Source organism: Humulus lupulus, chromosome 6 (genome assembly GCF_963169125.1).
Source record: "Humulus lupulus chromosome 6, drHumLupu1.1, whole genome shotgun sequence".
Lineage (NCBI taxonomy): Eukaryota > Viridiplantae > Streptophyta > Magnoliopsida > Rosales > Cannabaceae > Humulus > Humulus lupulus.
In genome coordinates this window covers 102,651,176-102,669,940 of record NC_084798.1, presented here as the reverse complement: position 1 = coordinate 102,669,940, position 18,765 = coordinate 102,651,176, and the positions used below count along the sequence as shown (strand labels likewise).

The 18,765-nt window shown below is 35.1% G+C and overlaps 2 protein-coding genes across 2 annotated transcripts; both read left to right on the top strand.

The window, feature by feature from the left end:
- The first annotated feature begins 4,129 nt into the window (after positions 1 to 4,129).
- On the top strand, positions 4,130 to 5,140 carry LOC133785357 (uncharacterized). The gene has a single exon (XM_062224605.1). It carries the CDS (start codon positions 4,130 to 4,132, stop codon positions 5,138 to 5,140), a length of 1,011 nt encoding a protein of 336 aa, XP_062080589.1.
- An 837-nt stretch (positions 5,141 to 5,977) lies between these two features.
- Positions 5,978 to 7,459, top strand: LOC133785356 (uncharacterized). The gene has a single exon (XM_062224603.1). It carries the CDS (start codon positions 5,978 to 5,980, stop codon positions 7,457 to 7,459), a length of 1,482 nt encoding a protein of 493 aa, XP_062080587.1.
- Positions 7,460 to 18,765: the final 11,306 nt, after the last annotated feature.

The following is an 18,765-nucleotide window of genomic DNA, read 5'->3' as shown; positions in this document are numbered from 1 at the left end:
TTAATGTTGTTTTGTTTAAAAAAAATCTTAAGTACTTGTATTTTTTATTTCACTATCGTTTCATTATGTTAATTCTACTATTATATTAATTTGATAAAAGTAATCACAATAAACTAATTTAGCAAAATTGTCTATAATAAAGGAATGATGTTATTTATTGTTAAAATTTAGGGAAAAATATTAATATTGTAAAATCAATTGTTTTTATTTTGTGAATTAATTTATATTTTAGTTTACTTTATAATTTTTGATTAATTTAAAATAGAATATAGTTATATGATATTATATGTGGGTAGAAATTGTAAATATTAATTAATAGAGGGATATTACTGGTATTTAGGAAAAATATTTGAAATGAATAAAAAAATATTACAAATATAATATTTAAATGATGCAGATAAAAAAAAAATAGAAAAGTTGATGTATGAGTTAATGTGAAAGTTTGATGTAAAATGAAAAAAAAAAGATTTTGTGATGGATTTTGAAGGATGAAGCAAAAAAGCTAGTATGAGTGCTCTAAGCTGTGCATTGGGCAGCTTCTTCGTAAGCTAAAATAGCTTTTAAAATAACTTTTAAGCAAAAATGTATTTGGTAAAATCTAAAAAGGTAGCTTATTGATAATCTATATCTCTTCTATATAAAAAGTGTCTAGATGGTGAATTTTTTTTTGTTTTAACGGTTTTTTATTTTATTTTGTTAACTTTAATGGAATATTAACGGAATATTCTTATATATAACGGTAGATTGTAAAAATGATTTAAACATAAATAAAATTAAATAAACAAATTAAAATAATATATTTTTGAGATATTTTACAATGATAATTATTTAAAAATAATAAAATTATATATTTTATAACTTAAATAAAATTTAATTAAACTTAAACTTAATATTATATTAAACATATATTATATAATCTCTTGTTGTCACTGTCAAATTAAAAAACTAAAACAAATATAAACTTAAACAAAAATAAATAAATAAATTAAAATATGATATTTTTAAGATATTTTATGATAATTTAAATAATTAAATCATACTTTTTAAAAAATAATAAAGACATACATATAATTTTTTTATCTTATAAATCTGTGTGATACTTTGTTTTTAATCAAGTGATTGAAGTTTTTTTTCTTCATTAAATTCACCAAAGAACATTGTGAGATACATTAGAAACTAATTATAAAAAATATTTACAATTTTAAAACTAAGCAAACGTGCATTGCACATTACTTCTACCTAGTATTTATATAAATGAGAGTTTAAGAGTGATGATGTGACATCCTATGATTTTTACAATCTATTTTATCTATTTTGTGAGAATTTCATATTGTGTCCAAAAAAACGCATCAACCTTTCAACAAATATAACATAAATAACCAATTTAATACACACGAATTATATATACTAGGTAAAAGCAATGTACAATACACGTTTGCTTAGTTTTAAATTGTAAACATTGTCTATAATTTTAATAAAAATTGGTTCACGGTTTTTTTTAAATACATATAATAGAATGATTATAGTTTTATAGTATATATAAATATTTATACCAATAATCTTTACATATATGACATCTAAACACAACGTTGATATAGATATATATTTACACAGCTACATGACATATATATAAAATACAATAATATTTAAAAAGAAATTAATAATAGAAATACAATAAGAATAGAAAAAGTCACAGTATAGACAGTAGTATATATGCATCAAATATATCTCGCAATATCCTTTGGTGAATTTAATGAAGAAAAAGAGCTCCAATAACTTGATAAAAAATAAACTATCACACAAATTTATAAGATAAACAAATGATTTTTATGCCTTTATTATTTTTAAATATATATGATTTAATTATTTAAATTATCATAAAATATCCTATTTTATTAATTAATTAATCATAAAATAGCCTTTATTATTGAGCATGACAACAATTGCTTCTCCCTGCACTCATGAGAGTCGCGGCACCCCAAGAACAGGGATGTGGCTCGACATGAAAACCTATAATTCTCCCCGTTTTCCTCAAGCCAAAACCCTCGAAAACCCTATCCAAACATAGCTAATTCCCAAAAGTAATGTTCCCAATTAACTCAACAACTCAAAACACACAAAACCCAAGCTTAAACTTGGCCAAAACCTCACCAATTCTCCAAATTCAAATTGTGTTTCTAAAACTCTAAAACTAAGCCAAAAACCAGGGAAATACAAAAATTTAGGGATATAAATCATTACCTTTGTTGCCCCAATCGATGCTAAGCTTTTCCCCAAGCAATCTCGAGACTAAGCTAGCCTCGATTCTCCTTAGATCGCAAAGAAATTCCCAAGAGTTGAGAGAGGAAGTATGTGAACGAGAAAGATCATGAGCTCCTCTGTTTTCCTGTGTTGTTCAGTTATGAGAGGTTAGTTAGAGTTCAAGTAGCTCTAAGTGAATCACGAGGGCTCGGGGTACCAAAAACGGCCCGAGGGTAAAATAGTCAAAATCCCCAAAATTCTCCCCTAATCTTGCTAACTCAAAATATATCCACAAATATTTACTCCCATTACCCAATGTCCCAAGAATGTGCTAAATACCCAAAATACCCCCTTGACTCATCCCGAGTCAGGTATTGGATCTCATTGTGACTTTCCCGCTAACTTGCTCCATAGGATTGCCTTGTGTCGAGTAACCAAAATATATCCATATAATAATGTGGTCTCACATTTATAAAAAAAGTTGGCTTTCTCTCTCTAGCTTTCTCTCAGCTCTCTGAGCTGGTGCCATGGCGAAGACGAGGGAGAAGTTGCAGAGCAAGCCTAAATCATCTAATAAGAAAAAGAAAAAACGAGGGCCTGACTCTAGTTCTAATGTGAGGAAGACAAAAACTATGGATGAAGTTCTCGGAATTGAACCACTACACTTTTCGGATGAGGAATCTGAAGCGGAACAAGTCGAAAATCATCTGCCATTTGCAAATGGTACTGAAGAGATCTCAATTAGCACAGTCATGTAGGAGCACCAACAGCGGGAAGACATTCGTATGAAATTTGCTCAAGTCATGGAAGCGAAGCAATTCATGGAAGCCCATCGGCAAACGACAGCTGCAGTGTCTCAAGGTAAGAATGTCACTCCTCCTATCTTGAGATCTGGCAATGTGATGCAAAATCTGGAGTCCAAATTTGCCGAGTCTGCTGAAAAACAGAAAATTAAGATAACTATGGAAGATATTGAGGATGAAGTGGACTACTGGAAATCCTCTATGGTGTGCTATGTGCTAGGAGCAAATCCACCATTATCAGTTATAGAGGGGTTTTCTCGACGTGTTTGGAAGGATAAAGTAGACAAAGTGGGCAAGTTGTCCTATGGCATCTTCTTAATTCGTTTTGATTCTGTTGAATACAGGGATCAAGTGATTTCAGGGGGGGTATATTTTTTTCGATAAGAGGCCTGTTATTATGAAGGCATGGGACCCTAATGTTAACTTCAAGAAGCAGGACATTCAATCGGTCCCAATTTGGGTTCAACTGGATGATCTTGAACTGAAATATTGGGGAGAGAAGTCCTTATTCAAGATAATTAGTCAAGTAGGAAAGCCTTTGATGGTCGACTCTATCACTAAAATTAGGGACAAGTTAAGCTATCTTAGGGTACTCATTGAAGTTTCTCTGAAGCAAGTTTTTCCAGATTTGATTTGGTTTGAGGATGAGCATGGTAGTAACACCTCAGTGGCTATCACGTATGAGTGGAAACCATTAATATGTGACCACTGTCAAGGAATGGGTCATGATACCAATATGTGTAGGCGAAAAGAAGGAAGGAAGCCTGAATGGGTGGTTAAGAAAACAGAGAAATCAGTTGAACCGGGAGTGTCAATGCAAGATTTGGATAAGAATATGGCACCTACTCTGACCACAAATGCTGATCCGGATGGATTCAAGCCAGCAACGAAGGTCTGGAAGGTTAAAGCACAGGATCCTCCAGTTAATACTTGTGTTACTAATTCATTCCAGGTGCTAGATTTGAATGGGGGGGGAAGTGGGGCAAAATGAACATCAGGAACAGCAACCCCGAAATATGATAGCTGATGGAGCCCAAAGTGAAAATACAGGAGGGGGGGGGGGGGGGGAGCACCTTCTCTTTCAAATGGATAAAGTACTCAGCTGGAATGTCCGAGGGATTAACAACCAACAAAAACAACGATTAGTAAAGCAATTCATTGCTTCTCAGAGAGTTGGTTTGGTTGGTCTGCTCGAGACAAGAGTGAAGGCTCAGAAACTAGGAGCCTTATACTTGAATTTGTTTGTTGGTTGGTGCTTCACTTCAAATAATGCATGGCATTCAGGAGGCCGAATTGTGGTTAGCTGGAATCCCTTGAGTTTTCATATTAACATCATTAAGTGTACTAGCCAGATGATCCATCTTGGAGTTACAACAGTTGATCATAAGAATTTCTTTTTTGTCACTTATGTTTATGCTTTTAATGATGAGGAGGGGCGGAGATGGCTCTGGAAAGACCTTCAAGATCTGAATATTAAGGGGCCTTGGATTGTGATGGGTGACTTTAATGATATCTTAGCAAAAGAGGAGAGGATTTGCAATAGAGTGAGATATAAGACCTCTACTGACTTTATGGACTGTGTAGCAAATTGCAAACTTGAGGATGTCAAATATAGTGGGAATTTTTATACTTGGTGCAATAAACAACATGGAGAGGATAGAATCTACTCTAAGATAGACCGTGTACTAGCAAACCAAGCTTGGCAGAGTTTGTTCCCGGAAGCTGAGACAGTTTTTGTGAATGATGGGCTGTTTGATCATACACCAGCTGTCCTTACGGTTTATGCAAAAGTTCCGTGTGGTAGGAAGCCAGAGTATGGTAATAAGGTTGCAGAAATCTGGAAGCAACCTTTTACAGGGACAAAAATGTATAAGCTAATTACCAAGTTGAAGGCACTAAAGCTAGTGTTCAAGGAGATCAATACTCAAGGCTATTATGATATAATTAGTGCCGAGATTCATGCTAGAGATCACCTAATGGACTGTCAAGAAAGGCTGAAGTGTGATCCTTTGAACTTTATTTTGCATGGTGTAGAGTTGGAGGCTAGGAATAAATATACAAAAGTTCATAAGGATTACGTCTCCTTTCTACAATAGAAGTCGAAACTGAGTTGGGCTAGACATGGAGATGAGAATTCAGCTTTATTCCATCTTAGTATTCGGGAAAGAAGAAGACAAAACAGAATTCTATCCATTATTGATGCAAGAGGGATTCGGGTAGATGAACCTGTACAAGTTATTGAAGCTTTTTTAAGCTTCTATCAAGAGCTTTTGAGTAGTAAGATGCTATAAAGGAAGTCAGTATTGGCTGGTGTGATGGCTCAAGGTCCTACAGTAACAGAGTCCCAAACAGAGATGCTTTTGGCAGATTATTCAAAAGATGAGGTAAGGAAAGTGATATTTGCAATTCCGGGAAATAAAGCACCAGGACCGGATGGCTATGGGAGTTATTTTTATCAAGAAAACTGGACTCTAATTGGAGATGAAGTTGCTGAAGCTATTTGCTTCTTCTTAAAGACTGGGCAGCTGCTTAAAGAGATCAATTCCACAGTGATTACACTTGTTCCTAAAACTAAATGCCCGAATACAGTAAAGGATTACAGGCCAATCGCATGCTGTAATGTCATTTATAAAGCAGCTACGAAGCTGATTTGCTCGAGGCTCAAAACAATTCTCCCTAGCCTTGTGGCGCAAAATCAAGGAGGCTTTGTTCATGGCCGATTTATAGCGCACAACATTATGATTTGCTAAGACCTAGTCTACAATTATGGGAGAAAGTCCTCAAAAGCCAGTTGCTTAATTAAACTAGACTTACAAAAGGCTTATGATACCATCGAATGGAGTTTTATTGAGGAAGTGTTGACTAGTTTTAAATTCCCTGAGCCTTTTGTTCAGCTGGTCATGACATGTATAAGAACACCTCGATTTTCACTTATGATTAATGGGTCATTGCATGGATATTTTGAGGCTAAACGAGGGCTGCGACAAGGGGATCCGATGTCACCTCTTCTTTTTGTGCTGGTAATGGAATACCTTACAAGAATAATGCAAAAAGTGGGACAGAAATCTGACTTTGCTTTTCATAACATATGCAAGGAGCTGAAATTAAATCATCTAATGTTTGCTGATGATGTACTTCTGTTCTGCAATGGAGATTATAAGAGTATATGTTATCTTCTACAGGTACTCAAATTATTTTCGCAAACATCAGGTCTACAGCCTAATGCTTCGAAATCTGCAATATTTAGCTGTGGGATGAGCTCAAATGAGGTGCAGCGCATATTGGAAGTATCTGGGTTTAGGAAGAGTGAGGTACCGTTCAATTATTTAGGTGTACCCATCTGTCCTAAACGCATCTGTGCAAAGGAATGTAGCTTGCTAGTGGATAAAATGACTGCTAGAATCAGGTCTTGGAGCACAAGGAATATTTCTTTTGTAGGGAGGGCAGTTTTGATTAACTATGTTCTTCTCTCAATTCAGTCCTACTGGAGTCAAATCATGTTGCTGCCTAGGAGGGTGATTAAAGAGACTGAAGCTATTTTCCGAGCATACTTGTGGACAGGTAAACAAGTGATGGTTGGAGCAGGGCAAATAGCTTGGGATAGCTTGTGCAAACCTAAAGTAGCAGGAGGTATCGGTATTAAAAAAATCTCTGAATGGAACAAAGATGCTATGTTTAAATATGTTTGGGCAGTGGCAGCCAAAGAAGACAATTTGTGGGTTAGATGGGTGCATAGCGTGTACATAAAAGGTAGAGTGTGGTGGGATTACATTGCACCAGCTAATAGCAGCTGGTATTGGAGGAAGGTTATAGCAGTAAAAGAACAGATGAAGCCTCTTGTTGATACTGGTGTTAATAACAGGAAATATAAGATAGCAGAGGGTTACAGCCTTCTTAATCCAATGCATGACAAGGTTAATTGGAGCATGGAGGTTTGGGGGAGATTGAATACCCCAAAGCACAGTTTCATGTTATGGTTAGCTATCCAAGACAGATTGAAGACTAAAGCTAGATTACATAGTTTCAATATTATTTCGGAAGCTAAATGTCAGTTTTGCAAAATAACAGATGAAACAACTTCTCATCTCTTCTTTGAATGCCCATATTCTAGTGAATGCCTTCAACAGGTTAAGAGCTGGGTCTACTGGAACATAACTGGCGGGCAACTAACTGGTCTGGTGAGGGCGATTGGCAGAATGAAAGCAACAAGGTTTAGGAAAATGGTCCTTTCAGCAATCATGGCTGCACTAGTGTACCACTTATGGAGGGCAAGAAATGAAAGTATTTGGTTATCTTCCCTTGATGATCCAACAAGTATTGTACAGAAGACTAAAGTAGCTAGTAAGACTAGAATACAAAGTGTATGGCCAAAGAAAGTATCTGCCAAAGATCTTGAATGGTATAGTGTTTTATAAATAGAATATAACCATTGTACAGTTAACCGAAATATGTTTGGGCCTTATTGGGTGCCATTTGTTTGTAAATTGGTTTTGAAAGTAATTAAATACACTGCTGAGTTACCAAAAAAAAAAAAAATGTGGTCTCACACATATATCACATATATGCACATGTATTCCAAATATACCCATAACAGACCAAATTACGAAAAATTGTCATTATAATAAAAAACAGACCCACATGCATATTTAATACACCTAAACATGCAAATCTAGTCATATTATAATATAACTCACGTAATCATATAATGATACACCTATATATCACATAAACACATATTTATCACATAATTTCCACAATTTTTCATCTTGGCCCCCTAATCAAGGCCCTAAGCCTTAATAGGTAATTTGGGACGTTACAATGCCTACTCTATATAAGGGTCAAAATAGAGTTTTGGAAGACTTGAACACTCTCTCCAATCTCTCTCTAACACATCTCTCTCTCAAGATCAAAGAATCTCAATTTTCTCCAAGAAACTCACAAAGAAAAGTGCTTGACTTTGTGAGTTTGAGGCTTGTTCAATCTCAATCCTCATTTCCTTTTAGAAAGGCCTTAAGCATAAATGGTTGCTAGAAAAGAGAGTATTAGGACAACGTTAAGAAATGTGTATAAGCCTTGGATTTGTTGTTTTGCTTTTGCTCTAAGGATTTGCTTAAAGAGGTGGTTCTACAAGGGTTTTTGAAGGTTCATCAAAGTTGAAGAAGATCATTCACTAACTTGGGTTTGCATAATCATTCTCAATATTTATGTAGTCTATATCAATCAATTTTTTGTGTAGATTCTAAATTTTGAGGTGATGTTATCTCACTCTCCCCCAACAATAGGTAGCCTATGTAATGTTTTATTTATGCAATTATATAGCTTATTGTTGTTAATGAATGGTTCCATGATTTTTTTGCCATACTATACAACACTTTGCATATATGTACATGGTTTTGACTTTGTAAAAATATTTTCTTACAAACAACAATAAATTGGTAGACAAGGCTCGAACGGGGACTCTTGACATTTTATAGTCTAAAAATTTATATATATGTACAATTCGAACAAATGAAATTCATTATTTGATAATGCTATATTATTTTGTTTTCAAATATTCAATAATGGGTTTAAGTACTATAAATTGCACATTGTTAACGTCCCAAATTTGCTAATAAGGCTTAGTGCCTTCATTAGTGTGCCAGGAGGACATAATTGAAATTATATGTGAATTATGTGGATTTAATTGAATATATGTGGAATATATGAGTTATATTATAATATGACTGTTTATGCATGTTTACGTGTATTAAATATGTTTATGGGTCCATTTATGTTAGAATTTACATTTTTCATAATTTTGACCCACAGAGGGTATATATGTAATTATATGCTATGTGATTGCGACTACATTATTATGTAGATATATTTGTGATACTTAGCACAAGGCAGTCCTAGTGAGAAATTTAGCGGAAAAGTCACAACAGGGTTAAAATACTAGGCTCGGGGTGAGGTTAGGGGTACTTTGGTAAATTGTCGAGATTTATTAAGTAACAGGAATTAACTTGGGGAGTATTTGAGTTTAATAGATTTAATTGGGAATTTAGGGTATTAATCAAGGTTTAGAAGGAAAGTGGTGCAAAATGACCTTTTTTCCCTTGAGGGCTTTAGTGAGAGGCTAAAGAGGTAGGTGTGTTTTGGTCTTTTGGGACCCTTAAGTAAAAATTAGGCTAAGTATTGAGCCTTTGAGTTCTGAACGTGTAACACTCTTTCTCTTTCCCTCTTATGTGTTCACTTGGGAACTTTGAAGAAATTCTTCCTTAAGATCAAGCCTAGAGGCAATTTTGGTGAAGATTGAAGAGTGTTCTTGGGGAATAGGAACTGCTAAGCTAAGGTTTCAGCAGAGATTCGGGTTCAGCAGAGGAAATTGAGGTAATTCTCCGGTTCCTTCCTTCCTTCCTTAATAGTGTTCTTGAGGTTTTGGATGATTTTGGTTCATGTATTGTTAATTAAGCTAGTTTTGTGTATTTGAGTTGTGGGTTAGGTTTTGAAAGTATTTTGGGGTGAAATTATGGTCGACATTCTATTAAAAGTATGTTTGAACCAATTTTGAGCCCTGCTTTTGAGATGGGAAATCGCAAAAATCGCAGCGATTTCATTTGGGGAAGAACACTTTTGTTCTAGGCTTGAAGCTTGAAATTCGATTTGGGGGCTCGAGGCTTGGGGCGCGACCGCACCAATGTCCTGGAAAGCCCAATTTTTTTGTGGGCGCGATCGCGCCAGGTGCCCTGAAATGTAGTTTTATTTTTATTTTTATTTTTAGGATTTGAGCTCGGGGAGTTCAGGAATCCATTTTGGGGCCCACCTGGGGGCTCGGGGGACGTTCCTAACGTCCCGACATCTGGGAATAGTGACTGTATAAGTTGGGGTTCAGAGTGAACCTCGGGATTTGGATTCAATCCCTAATAAGAGTATGTTTATGTTGTGACTAGGGTTTCTGTAAAGCTCAGGACAAGGATCGCGCACTGGGTCGCTTCACCATTCACACAGGACCTGAGGTAAGAAAACTACACCTTGGTTGTGATTAAGGCTCAGGCACCTGTTAACGAGCATGATTATAATTATTCTTGTGAATACCTGATTAAGCATACATGAATGCACTGTATCTGATTATGTGATAAATGAATTATATGTTTGATTACTCCTGATTGGAAAGCTTGACTTATGAGCGGTGGTCGGCACTATGCATGCAGAACATAGAACATTATGAATAGGCCACCTTGGGAGTGCGGTCTGCACTTGTTCATCTTGGATGCCACTTGAATAAATAGAAGTGTGATATGAACTTGTGTGACTCTATGGTCGCATACCTAGATAATGTGTCTGCTTGAGTACAATTATTATTGCTAAGCATGTTGTTTATGTTCTGTTGACTATCCGAATTTGTTTAATTAAGTTTTCTTGTTGAGCCTTGGCTCACGGGTGCTATGTGGTGCAGGTAAGGGTAAGGAGAAGCTGGGCCAACCATGAGTTGGAGATTTTTAAGGACGACATGTACATATGCAACTTGCTTGACCGCCACGACTGGAGTATCATGGAGGAACTAAGGTTGAACCCTATTTTGCTGTTTAGGCCAGCTTGCTTTGTAATCTTTTGAGTTGTAAATAACTCTTAACTTATATTTTGGGATCCCATTTACAGACTGAAACTTTTAATGAAAGTAAAGTCATTTGACCAAAATTTTCAATACATGAACCATTAGTTACTTCAATCACATGTTTAAGTCCAAATGACTCGTTTAGCGAGTCCAATACTATTTGAAACACACGTTGTAACAGTCCTAGATTAGTAGGGCGTTTCACACATGTAGATAAATTTGATTGCAAGTAATATTAATCATATATAAAGAGTAATTTGAAGTAAGGTATACATGTATAATATGTTGCTTTTGCAGGTATTGCATGCGGTTCCTTAGAAAGAGAACTACCTTGACCTTGGTAAAAACATATAATACCTGAATATTAATGGGAATTAAAATATATTATCAAGTGTTGAATCACTTGATGATGCCAATTTTGTTTGAAATTCTAATTATTATGATTTTCACTAAAGGAATAAACTTTAAATATATCAATTTACATTATTGTTGTATCCTAAAAACACGAGCTCTATTATCTTGCTCGGGGTACAACTGACACGAAATAAATAAAGGAGGCAAGACTTCGGAGATATTTTTCCAATTCCAGGTCAAGTAGCTTGAGGTTAAATCACTAAGTCCGGGACGACCCATGATCCTTTAGATCGTTTGAAACGTAGATGACAGAGGACAATATATCCAATGTCTAGTGTCCAGATCGCCTTCACTAAGCCTGAGTATTATTTGGATCAATCTGTCTTGCTCCATTTACATCTAGTTCAATGGCATCTAGCTCAAGGTAGTTTAACGACGCACATGGAAGAATTCGTACAGACTCGGATGCCCGATATACGCAATAAATGTACACAATTATTATATACATTTATTGATTGATATAAATGGAAATAAGATTAATTAGGGTATTTAGATGTCCATTAATTCGGGAAGTTACGCAATATAATATGTGTTAGGAAAAATTGTTTTGCCTCAATGGAAATTAATAATAATATGTTACAACTCTATGCAAAATATTACAATAGACAAGGATTGATTAAATAAAGTGTTACAACTCTATAACTGAAAATACAAATAAAACAAAGGAAATGAAGAAGATGATGAAGAAGAAGAGAATAGTAAAATACAACTCTAAGCAAAATGTTACAAATAAATTAAAGTGTTTGAAACAAAAGAAAAGAAAAGATTACAACTCTTGAACAAGAAATACAAGTAATAGGAACAAGAGAATAAGAAGAAAACAATACAATAGAAAGAAGAACATAAAGACAAGAAACTCTCACTTACACAACCTAAGTGAAGAGGGTTGGGGATCACCAACTTGAACAAGGTTTAAAACATTTGTCCAAAAGCTTATTTCCCCCTAACTCAAGCACTAAGGGATCTCTCTCAGATATTGGAAAAGCTTTATGGAATTATCAAGCCTCAAGGTGTTTCTAGCCAAGTGCTCTAATGGATAGAAATGTTGTGTCTTACAAGTGAGCTATAGGCTCCTATTTATAGAGTTTAGAGACACCCTTTGAATTTCAAATTCCACCAACCCCCATGGCTGTCACCAATGTTTAATTAGATTAATATGGAATTAAAAAAGAGATTTTGGAGTTATTTGGGTTTTTTGAGCCGTTCAACAAAGATTGAAAAAACTGAAAATTGGTCAGTTTTTGGCCTGTGGCTGCGGCCAGAGACATTAGTGGCCGCGACCACCGACCAATTTCAGCACTTAAAAATGTGTTATTTTTCCAAACGGTTCCAAACCCTCCCAAATGATTTTGTAACTCCCAAAACACATTATTAGAGTTAAAATCATATCTCTAACAGCCATATCACATATGGCTTTATGAAATTCATCTCAATATTCTGTAACAACAATTTTACACAATAAAGGGTAATATTTGGAAGTTACAAATTTGAAACACCAAATATGTTACATTATTTAGATATATCTCATATATCTAAATATTGTAAGACTATATTATATGTTACAATATGTGACACACTTTGTCACATTTATTTAATCTAAAACATTATATTGTAATATAATATAATATTACATTATATTATAAAATAATATAACATTCCCCCACTAGATTAAATAGTTATCTATTGTAACAGTTATTTAATCAATCATTATATTTTGAAATATAACATATCCCCCACTTGATTAAATAAGAACTCTCTCTTATAGGAGTCATTGCATTAGTGCATAAAGCAAAGTGTTTTTCAACTTGAACTTTACTATAGTGTAATTATCACAAAATTTGTCGAAAATTAGGTTGCACTAGGCATTGAACCATCTTTTCATGATGACAAATCGGTGATAACACACACATCTTTGCGATGTTCACTTCAGACCTCTATGTCTCACTTTGCACCGTTAATGGCCATGTGCACTTTCCATTCATGGATGTTCTTGAGAATACTCCCAATTCTCATGAGACGCGGCACCACCCCTAGGTCCATATAGGTAGAATTCTTACAGTATTTCGTTACCAAAAATACTTGTCTTTACAAGACTGAATTCTATTAAAAAACCTTTCGGTTTTAACCCTCAACTTGGTAACACACAAGTACTCAATATCTCAGATTGGACTTGTTTTGAGTACAACTAATATTCACTTGATTGACTTGTTATTACCTATTGAACCTAACACTAGTTGAATAAATATTGTTAAGATAGGTTACCATCAATCGTGAATCTCTTTAGGGAGTTTATGTCCCATCCCTCGAGATGATGCAGCCACTAAATCCCTCGTTAGTGGCTTAGTGAAAGGATCCGCCTGATTTTCGCTTGTTCTCACATAGGATATTGAGATGACTCCTCTTTGAATCAATTCTCTTACATATCCATGTCTTAGACTAATGTGTCTAGACTTCCCATTATACACTCCACTGTATGCTCTAGCCAATGTCGCTTGGCTATCACAATGTATCGATATAGTAGATACATTTTCTTTGATTAGGGGAATCTCTATCAACAGATCCCTTAATCATTCGACCTCTTTGCCGGTAGCAGCTAGAGCTATGAACTCTGCTTCCATAGTGGAATGAGATATACAGGTTTGTTTCTTGGAACCCCAAGAAATTGCACCTCCACCAAGTGTAAATACCCAACCAGTTGTGGACAAGTTGTCCCCAAGATTGGATATCCAACTTGCATCTGTATATCCTTCTAATATCGAAGGAAATTTGGAGTAGTGAAGGCTTAGTCCTTTGGTTTTCTTGAGATAACCTAGGACTCTTCCAATTGCCTTCCAGTGATCCACACTTGGATTACTTGTAAACCTACTAAGTTTACTTACCGCAAATGCTATATCAGGTCTAGTACACTGGGTAGCGTACATTAGACTCCCTATAGCACTAGCGTACTCCAATTGAGCCACCGCTCTTCCTTCATTCTACTCTAGTTTTACACTATGATCGAATGGAGTATTGGCATCTTTAACCTTGAGATGGTTAAATTTGTTCAATACTTTCTCAACATAATGGGCTTGCCTTAACGCAAAACCCCCACTATGTTTCTTTACTTTGATACCGAGTATGGTATCAACTTCTCCAAGATCTTTCATCTTGAAGGTTGATGATAGAAACCTCTTCGTTTCTTCTATCCCTTTCATGCGATTACTTAGAATAAGCATGTCATCCACATATAAGCAAACAATGATCGCATATCCCTTACAAGTTTTGGAATACAAACACTTGTCTCCATTGTTATGTCTAAACCCATTAGACATTATGGCTTGATCAAATTTCTCATGCCATTACTTAGGAGCTTGTTTCAATCCATATAAGGATTTTACAAGTCTACAAACTTTATGTTCATATTTTGGTAGGACAAACCCTTCGGGTTGTTCCATATAGAACTCCTCATTGAGGTCACCATTAAGGAATGCCGTTTTGACATCCATTTGATGAACATACAAGTTGTTTATAGAAGCTAAAGCGAACAAAATTCTTATAGAAGTTGTTCTTGCAACAGGCGCATAGGTATCGAAATAATTGATACCCTCTTTTTGCCTAAACCCTTTAGCTACTAATCTAGCTTTAAAGGTTTGGATACTGCCGTCAGTGTGGTATTTTCTCCTAAATACCCACTTACACCCAATTGGCTTAGACCCCGGTGGGAGGTCTACCAATTCCCAAGTGTTATTGGAAAGAATGAAATCCATCTCATCATTGATGGCTTCTTTCCAAAATGCACTATCTCTCGATTGCATAGCTTCTCTATAAGTCTTAGGATCATCCTCAACGAGAAGTACAATAGGAATTTTCCTAATGACTTCCTCTCTATTTCCTTCTACCATGTAGAATGAAATTCGTTGAGAATCTATCTCATCCACTACTAGACTTTTATGATTTTTAAGCCTTTGACTTCTTCTAGGTTCAAAGGGTTGCTTTACATCCTTTTGAGAATTCTCCTCTTGAGAATCAACTTTCGATGTAGATGCTTGAGAATTGTTCTCATATAACAAATTCTCCTTTAGAGATGTTGAAGCTTTAGAATTGTTGTCAAATAACATATTCTCAAAGAATTCAACTTCTCTAGATTCAATCATAATATTAGACTCTAAGTCTAATAGCCTATAAGCTTTGCTATTGTTGGCATAACCAACAAAAGCACACTTTATGACTCTTGAACCTAACTTTGTTCTATTAGGTTCGTTTTTCTTGCAATATGCAAGACACCCCCACACTTTGAAGTACCATATGTTGGGTTTTCTTCCTTTCCATAACTCATATGGAGATATCTCATTTTTCTTCATCGGTATTCGATTAAGAATGTGACAAGCGGTTAAAAGCGCTTCACCCCATAAGTTGAAGTTCAACTTAGAAAACACCAACATAGAATTTATCATCTCTAGATAAGTCCTATTTTTCCTTTCGGCAACACCATTGTGTTGTGGTGTATAAGGTGCAGTGCACTCATGAATTATACCATTTTCTTTACAAAATGTATTGAATTCATTAGAGAAGTACTATCCTCCTCTATCACTTCTTAGCACCTTAATCTTTTTATTTAGTTGATTTTCAACTTCTAATTTATACAATTTAAAAGCATCAAAAGTTTCATCTTTATGCTTTAAAAGAAACACATAGGTATATCTACTAAAATCATCTATAAAAGTAAGAAAATACCTTTTACCACCTCTAGTTAAAACACCATTTAATTCAAAAAGATCACTATGGATTAAATCTAGTAAATTAGATGATCTTTCTACACTAGGAAATGGTTTCTTAATCATTTTCGCCTTAACACATGTTTCACATTTACCATAGTTTTTAATATTGCATGCAATCATACCACATTTTACTACTCTTTTCATGGTTGAAAAACCTATATGCGATAGTCTAAGATGCCACAAAAATAAAGAATCATACTCAACAATATAGGCGGAATTAGCATTATTGTTGATAACATTGAAAGTTACATCATTGGTGCACAATTTAACCATTCTCTCACAAGAGTACCCTTTTCCCAAGAATACATTTGATTTGGTAAGTATAAGTTTACCGGACTCAAAAATGGCTTTAATGCCGGGCTTGCCAAGCAAATCACCACTTACCAAGTTTCTACTCATTTCGGGAACATAAAGTACATTCACTAATGTAACTTTCTTGCTGGAGGTGAAGTAGACATCAATAGTACCTTTGCCAAGTACCTTGGATTTTACCTCATTGCCCATTTGTATCTCATGGTTGCCCTTTGACTCTTCAAAGGTCTTGAACAATGATTTGTCATAGGTGACATGGACGATGGCACATGTATCATACCACCACCCTTTCACCTTGCCTTGGACTGCATTCACCTCACTAAGGGTAGCAACTATGTTTTCCTCTTGAGTTGCGTTCACCTTAGGTCCTTGTTGGTCTTTTCTATGCCTACACTCTCTAGCCTAGTGACCCTTTTTCCCATACATAAAGCAATGACCTTTCTCGCCCTTAAACTTGTTTGGGTTGGTTTTTGGACCCAAAGGTTTCTCATTACCCTTTTTCCCTTTGTTTTTGAGATGTTTTGGTTGTGACACCGCATTTGCTTTGGAAGTCTCTCCATTAGACCCCTCCACAAGTTTGTCTCTACATATCGATTCCTCTTCGATTCGAATATGCTTTTGGATTTCCTCCAAAGAATAATCCTCATTTTTATGAAGGATTCTTTTCCTATAGCTCTTCCAAGTTGGTGGTAATTTAGCCACTATAGCACCAACTTGAAAGGCCTGGGGAAGCTCAATCTTTAACACTTTCAATTTATTAACAATAATTTGCAATTCATGAATTTGAGGAAGAATAGGTTTATCACCAAAAAATTTGAAATCGAAGTATTAAGATATCAAAAACTTTTTGGTACCTTCCTCTTCCACCTTAAACTTTTTCTCAAGTGCATCCCATATCTCCTTGCCCGATTTGGTCTCGGTGTAGAGGTCATAGAGCCTATCGGATAGGGCGTTGAGGATATGGCCCCTACAAAGAAGGTTGTCCTCCTTTTCTTTTCTCCACCTCCTCGGGAGTGTCTTTGTCGGATGGCTCGGCTAGAGGTGCCAAGGAAGACTCAAGGATGTAGGAAATTTTGAGAGTGGTTAAAAGAAACCTCACCTTGTCTTGCCACCTAGTACAATTGGATCCATCAAACCTGTCAAATCTTACTAGGTCTTGGTTCATGATCTTGATGGTTTCCCCTTCCATTGAAACAAAAAGGGATAAGCTTTTGAATGTTAGGAAAAATTGTTTTGCCTCAATGGAAATTAATAATAATATGTTACAACTCTATGCAAAATATTACAATAGACAAGGATTGATTAAATAAAGTGTTACAACTCTATAACTGAAAATACAAATAAAACAAAGGAAATGAAGAGGATGATGAAGAAGAAGAGAATAGTAAAATAAAACTCTAAGCAAAAGGTTACAAATAAATTAAAGTGTTTGAAACAAAAGAAAAGAAAAGATTAAAACTCTTGAACAAGAAATACAAGTAATAGGAACAAGAGAATAAGAAGAAAACAATACAATAGAAAGAAGAACAGAAATACAAGAAACTCTCACTTACACAACCTAAGTGAAGAGGGTTGGGGATCACCAACTTGAACAAGGTTTAAAACCTTTGTCCAAAAGCTTATTTCCCCCTAACTCAAGCACTAAGGGATCTCTCTCAGATATTGGAAAAGCTTTATGGAATTATCAAGCCTCAAGGTGTTTCTAGCCAAGTGCTCTAATGGATAGAAATGTTGTGTCTTACAAGTGAGCTATAGGCTCCTATTTATAGAGTTTAGAGACACCCTTTGAATTTCAAATTCCACCAACCCCCATGGTTGTTACCAATGTTTAATTGGATTAATATGGAATTAAAAAAGAGATTTGGGAGTTATTTGGGTTTTTTGAGCCGTTCAACAAAGATTGAAAAAACTGAAAATTGGTCAGTTTTTGGCCTATGGCTGCAGCCAGGGACATTAGTGGCCGCGGCCACTGGTCTCTGTCCCACAGGCCGCGGCCACCAACATTTCAGTGGCCGCGGCCACCGACCAATTTCAGCACTGAAAAATGTGCTGTTTTTCCAAATGGTTCCAAACTCTCCCAAATGATTTTGTAACTCCCAAAACACATTATTGGGGTTAAAATCATATCTCTAACAGCCATATCACATATGACTTTATGAAATTCATCTCAATATTGTGTAACAACAATTTTACACAATAAAGGGTAATATTTGGAAGTTACAAATTTGTAACACCAAATATGTTACATTATTTGGATATATCTCATATATCTAAATATTGTAACTCTCTATTATATGTTACAATATGTGATACACTTTGTCACATTTATTTAATCTAAAACATTATATTATAATATAATATAATATTACATTATATTATAAAATAATATAACAATATGCTACCATTTATATTATGGTTAACCGATATTGTTCATCATAATTCCCTATAAATATTAGGGGAATTGACTGTAACGCCCTGGATAACAAAGACCGTTACATTGTATGTTTGAAATAGTGCTTAGCTTGCTAAGTAGGTCATTTGAACTTAAATGTGTAATTAAAGACTAAGTCAATGTCAAGTAATAAAAGATTTGGTCAACAAAATGTTTATTTTTCATTAAAATATTAAGTTCGTACATGGGATC

Excerpts from the sequence above, each read along its gene's own strand:
- LOC133785357 (XM_062224605.1), top strand. The coding sequence starts at position 4,130 with ATGGATAAAGTACTCAGCTGGAATGTCCGAGGGATTAACAACCAACAA.
- LOC133785356 (XM_062224603.1), top strand. The coding sequence starts at position 5,978 with ATGATTAATGGGTCATTGCATGGATATTTTGAGGCTAAACGAGGGCTG.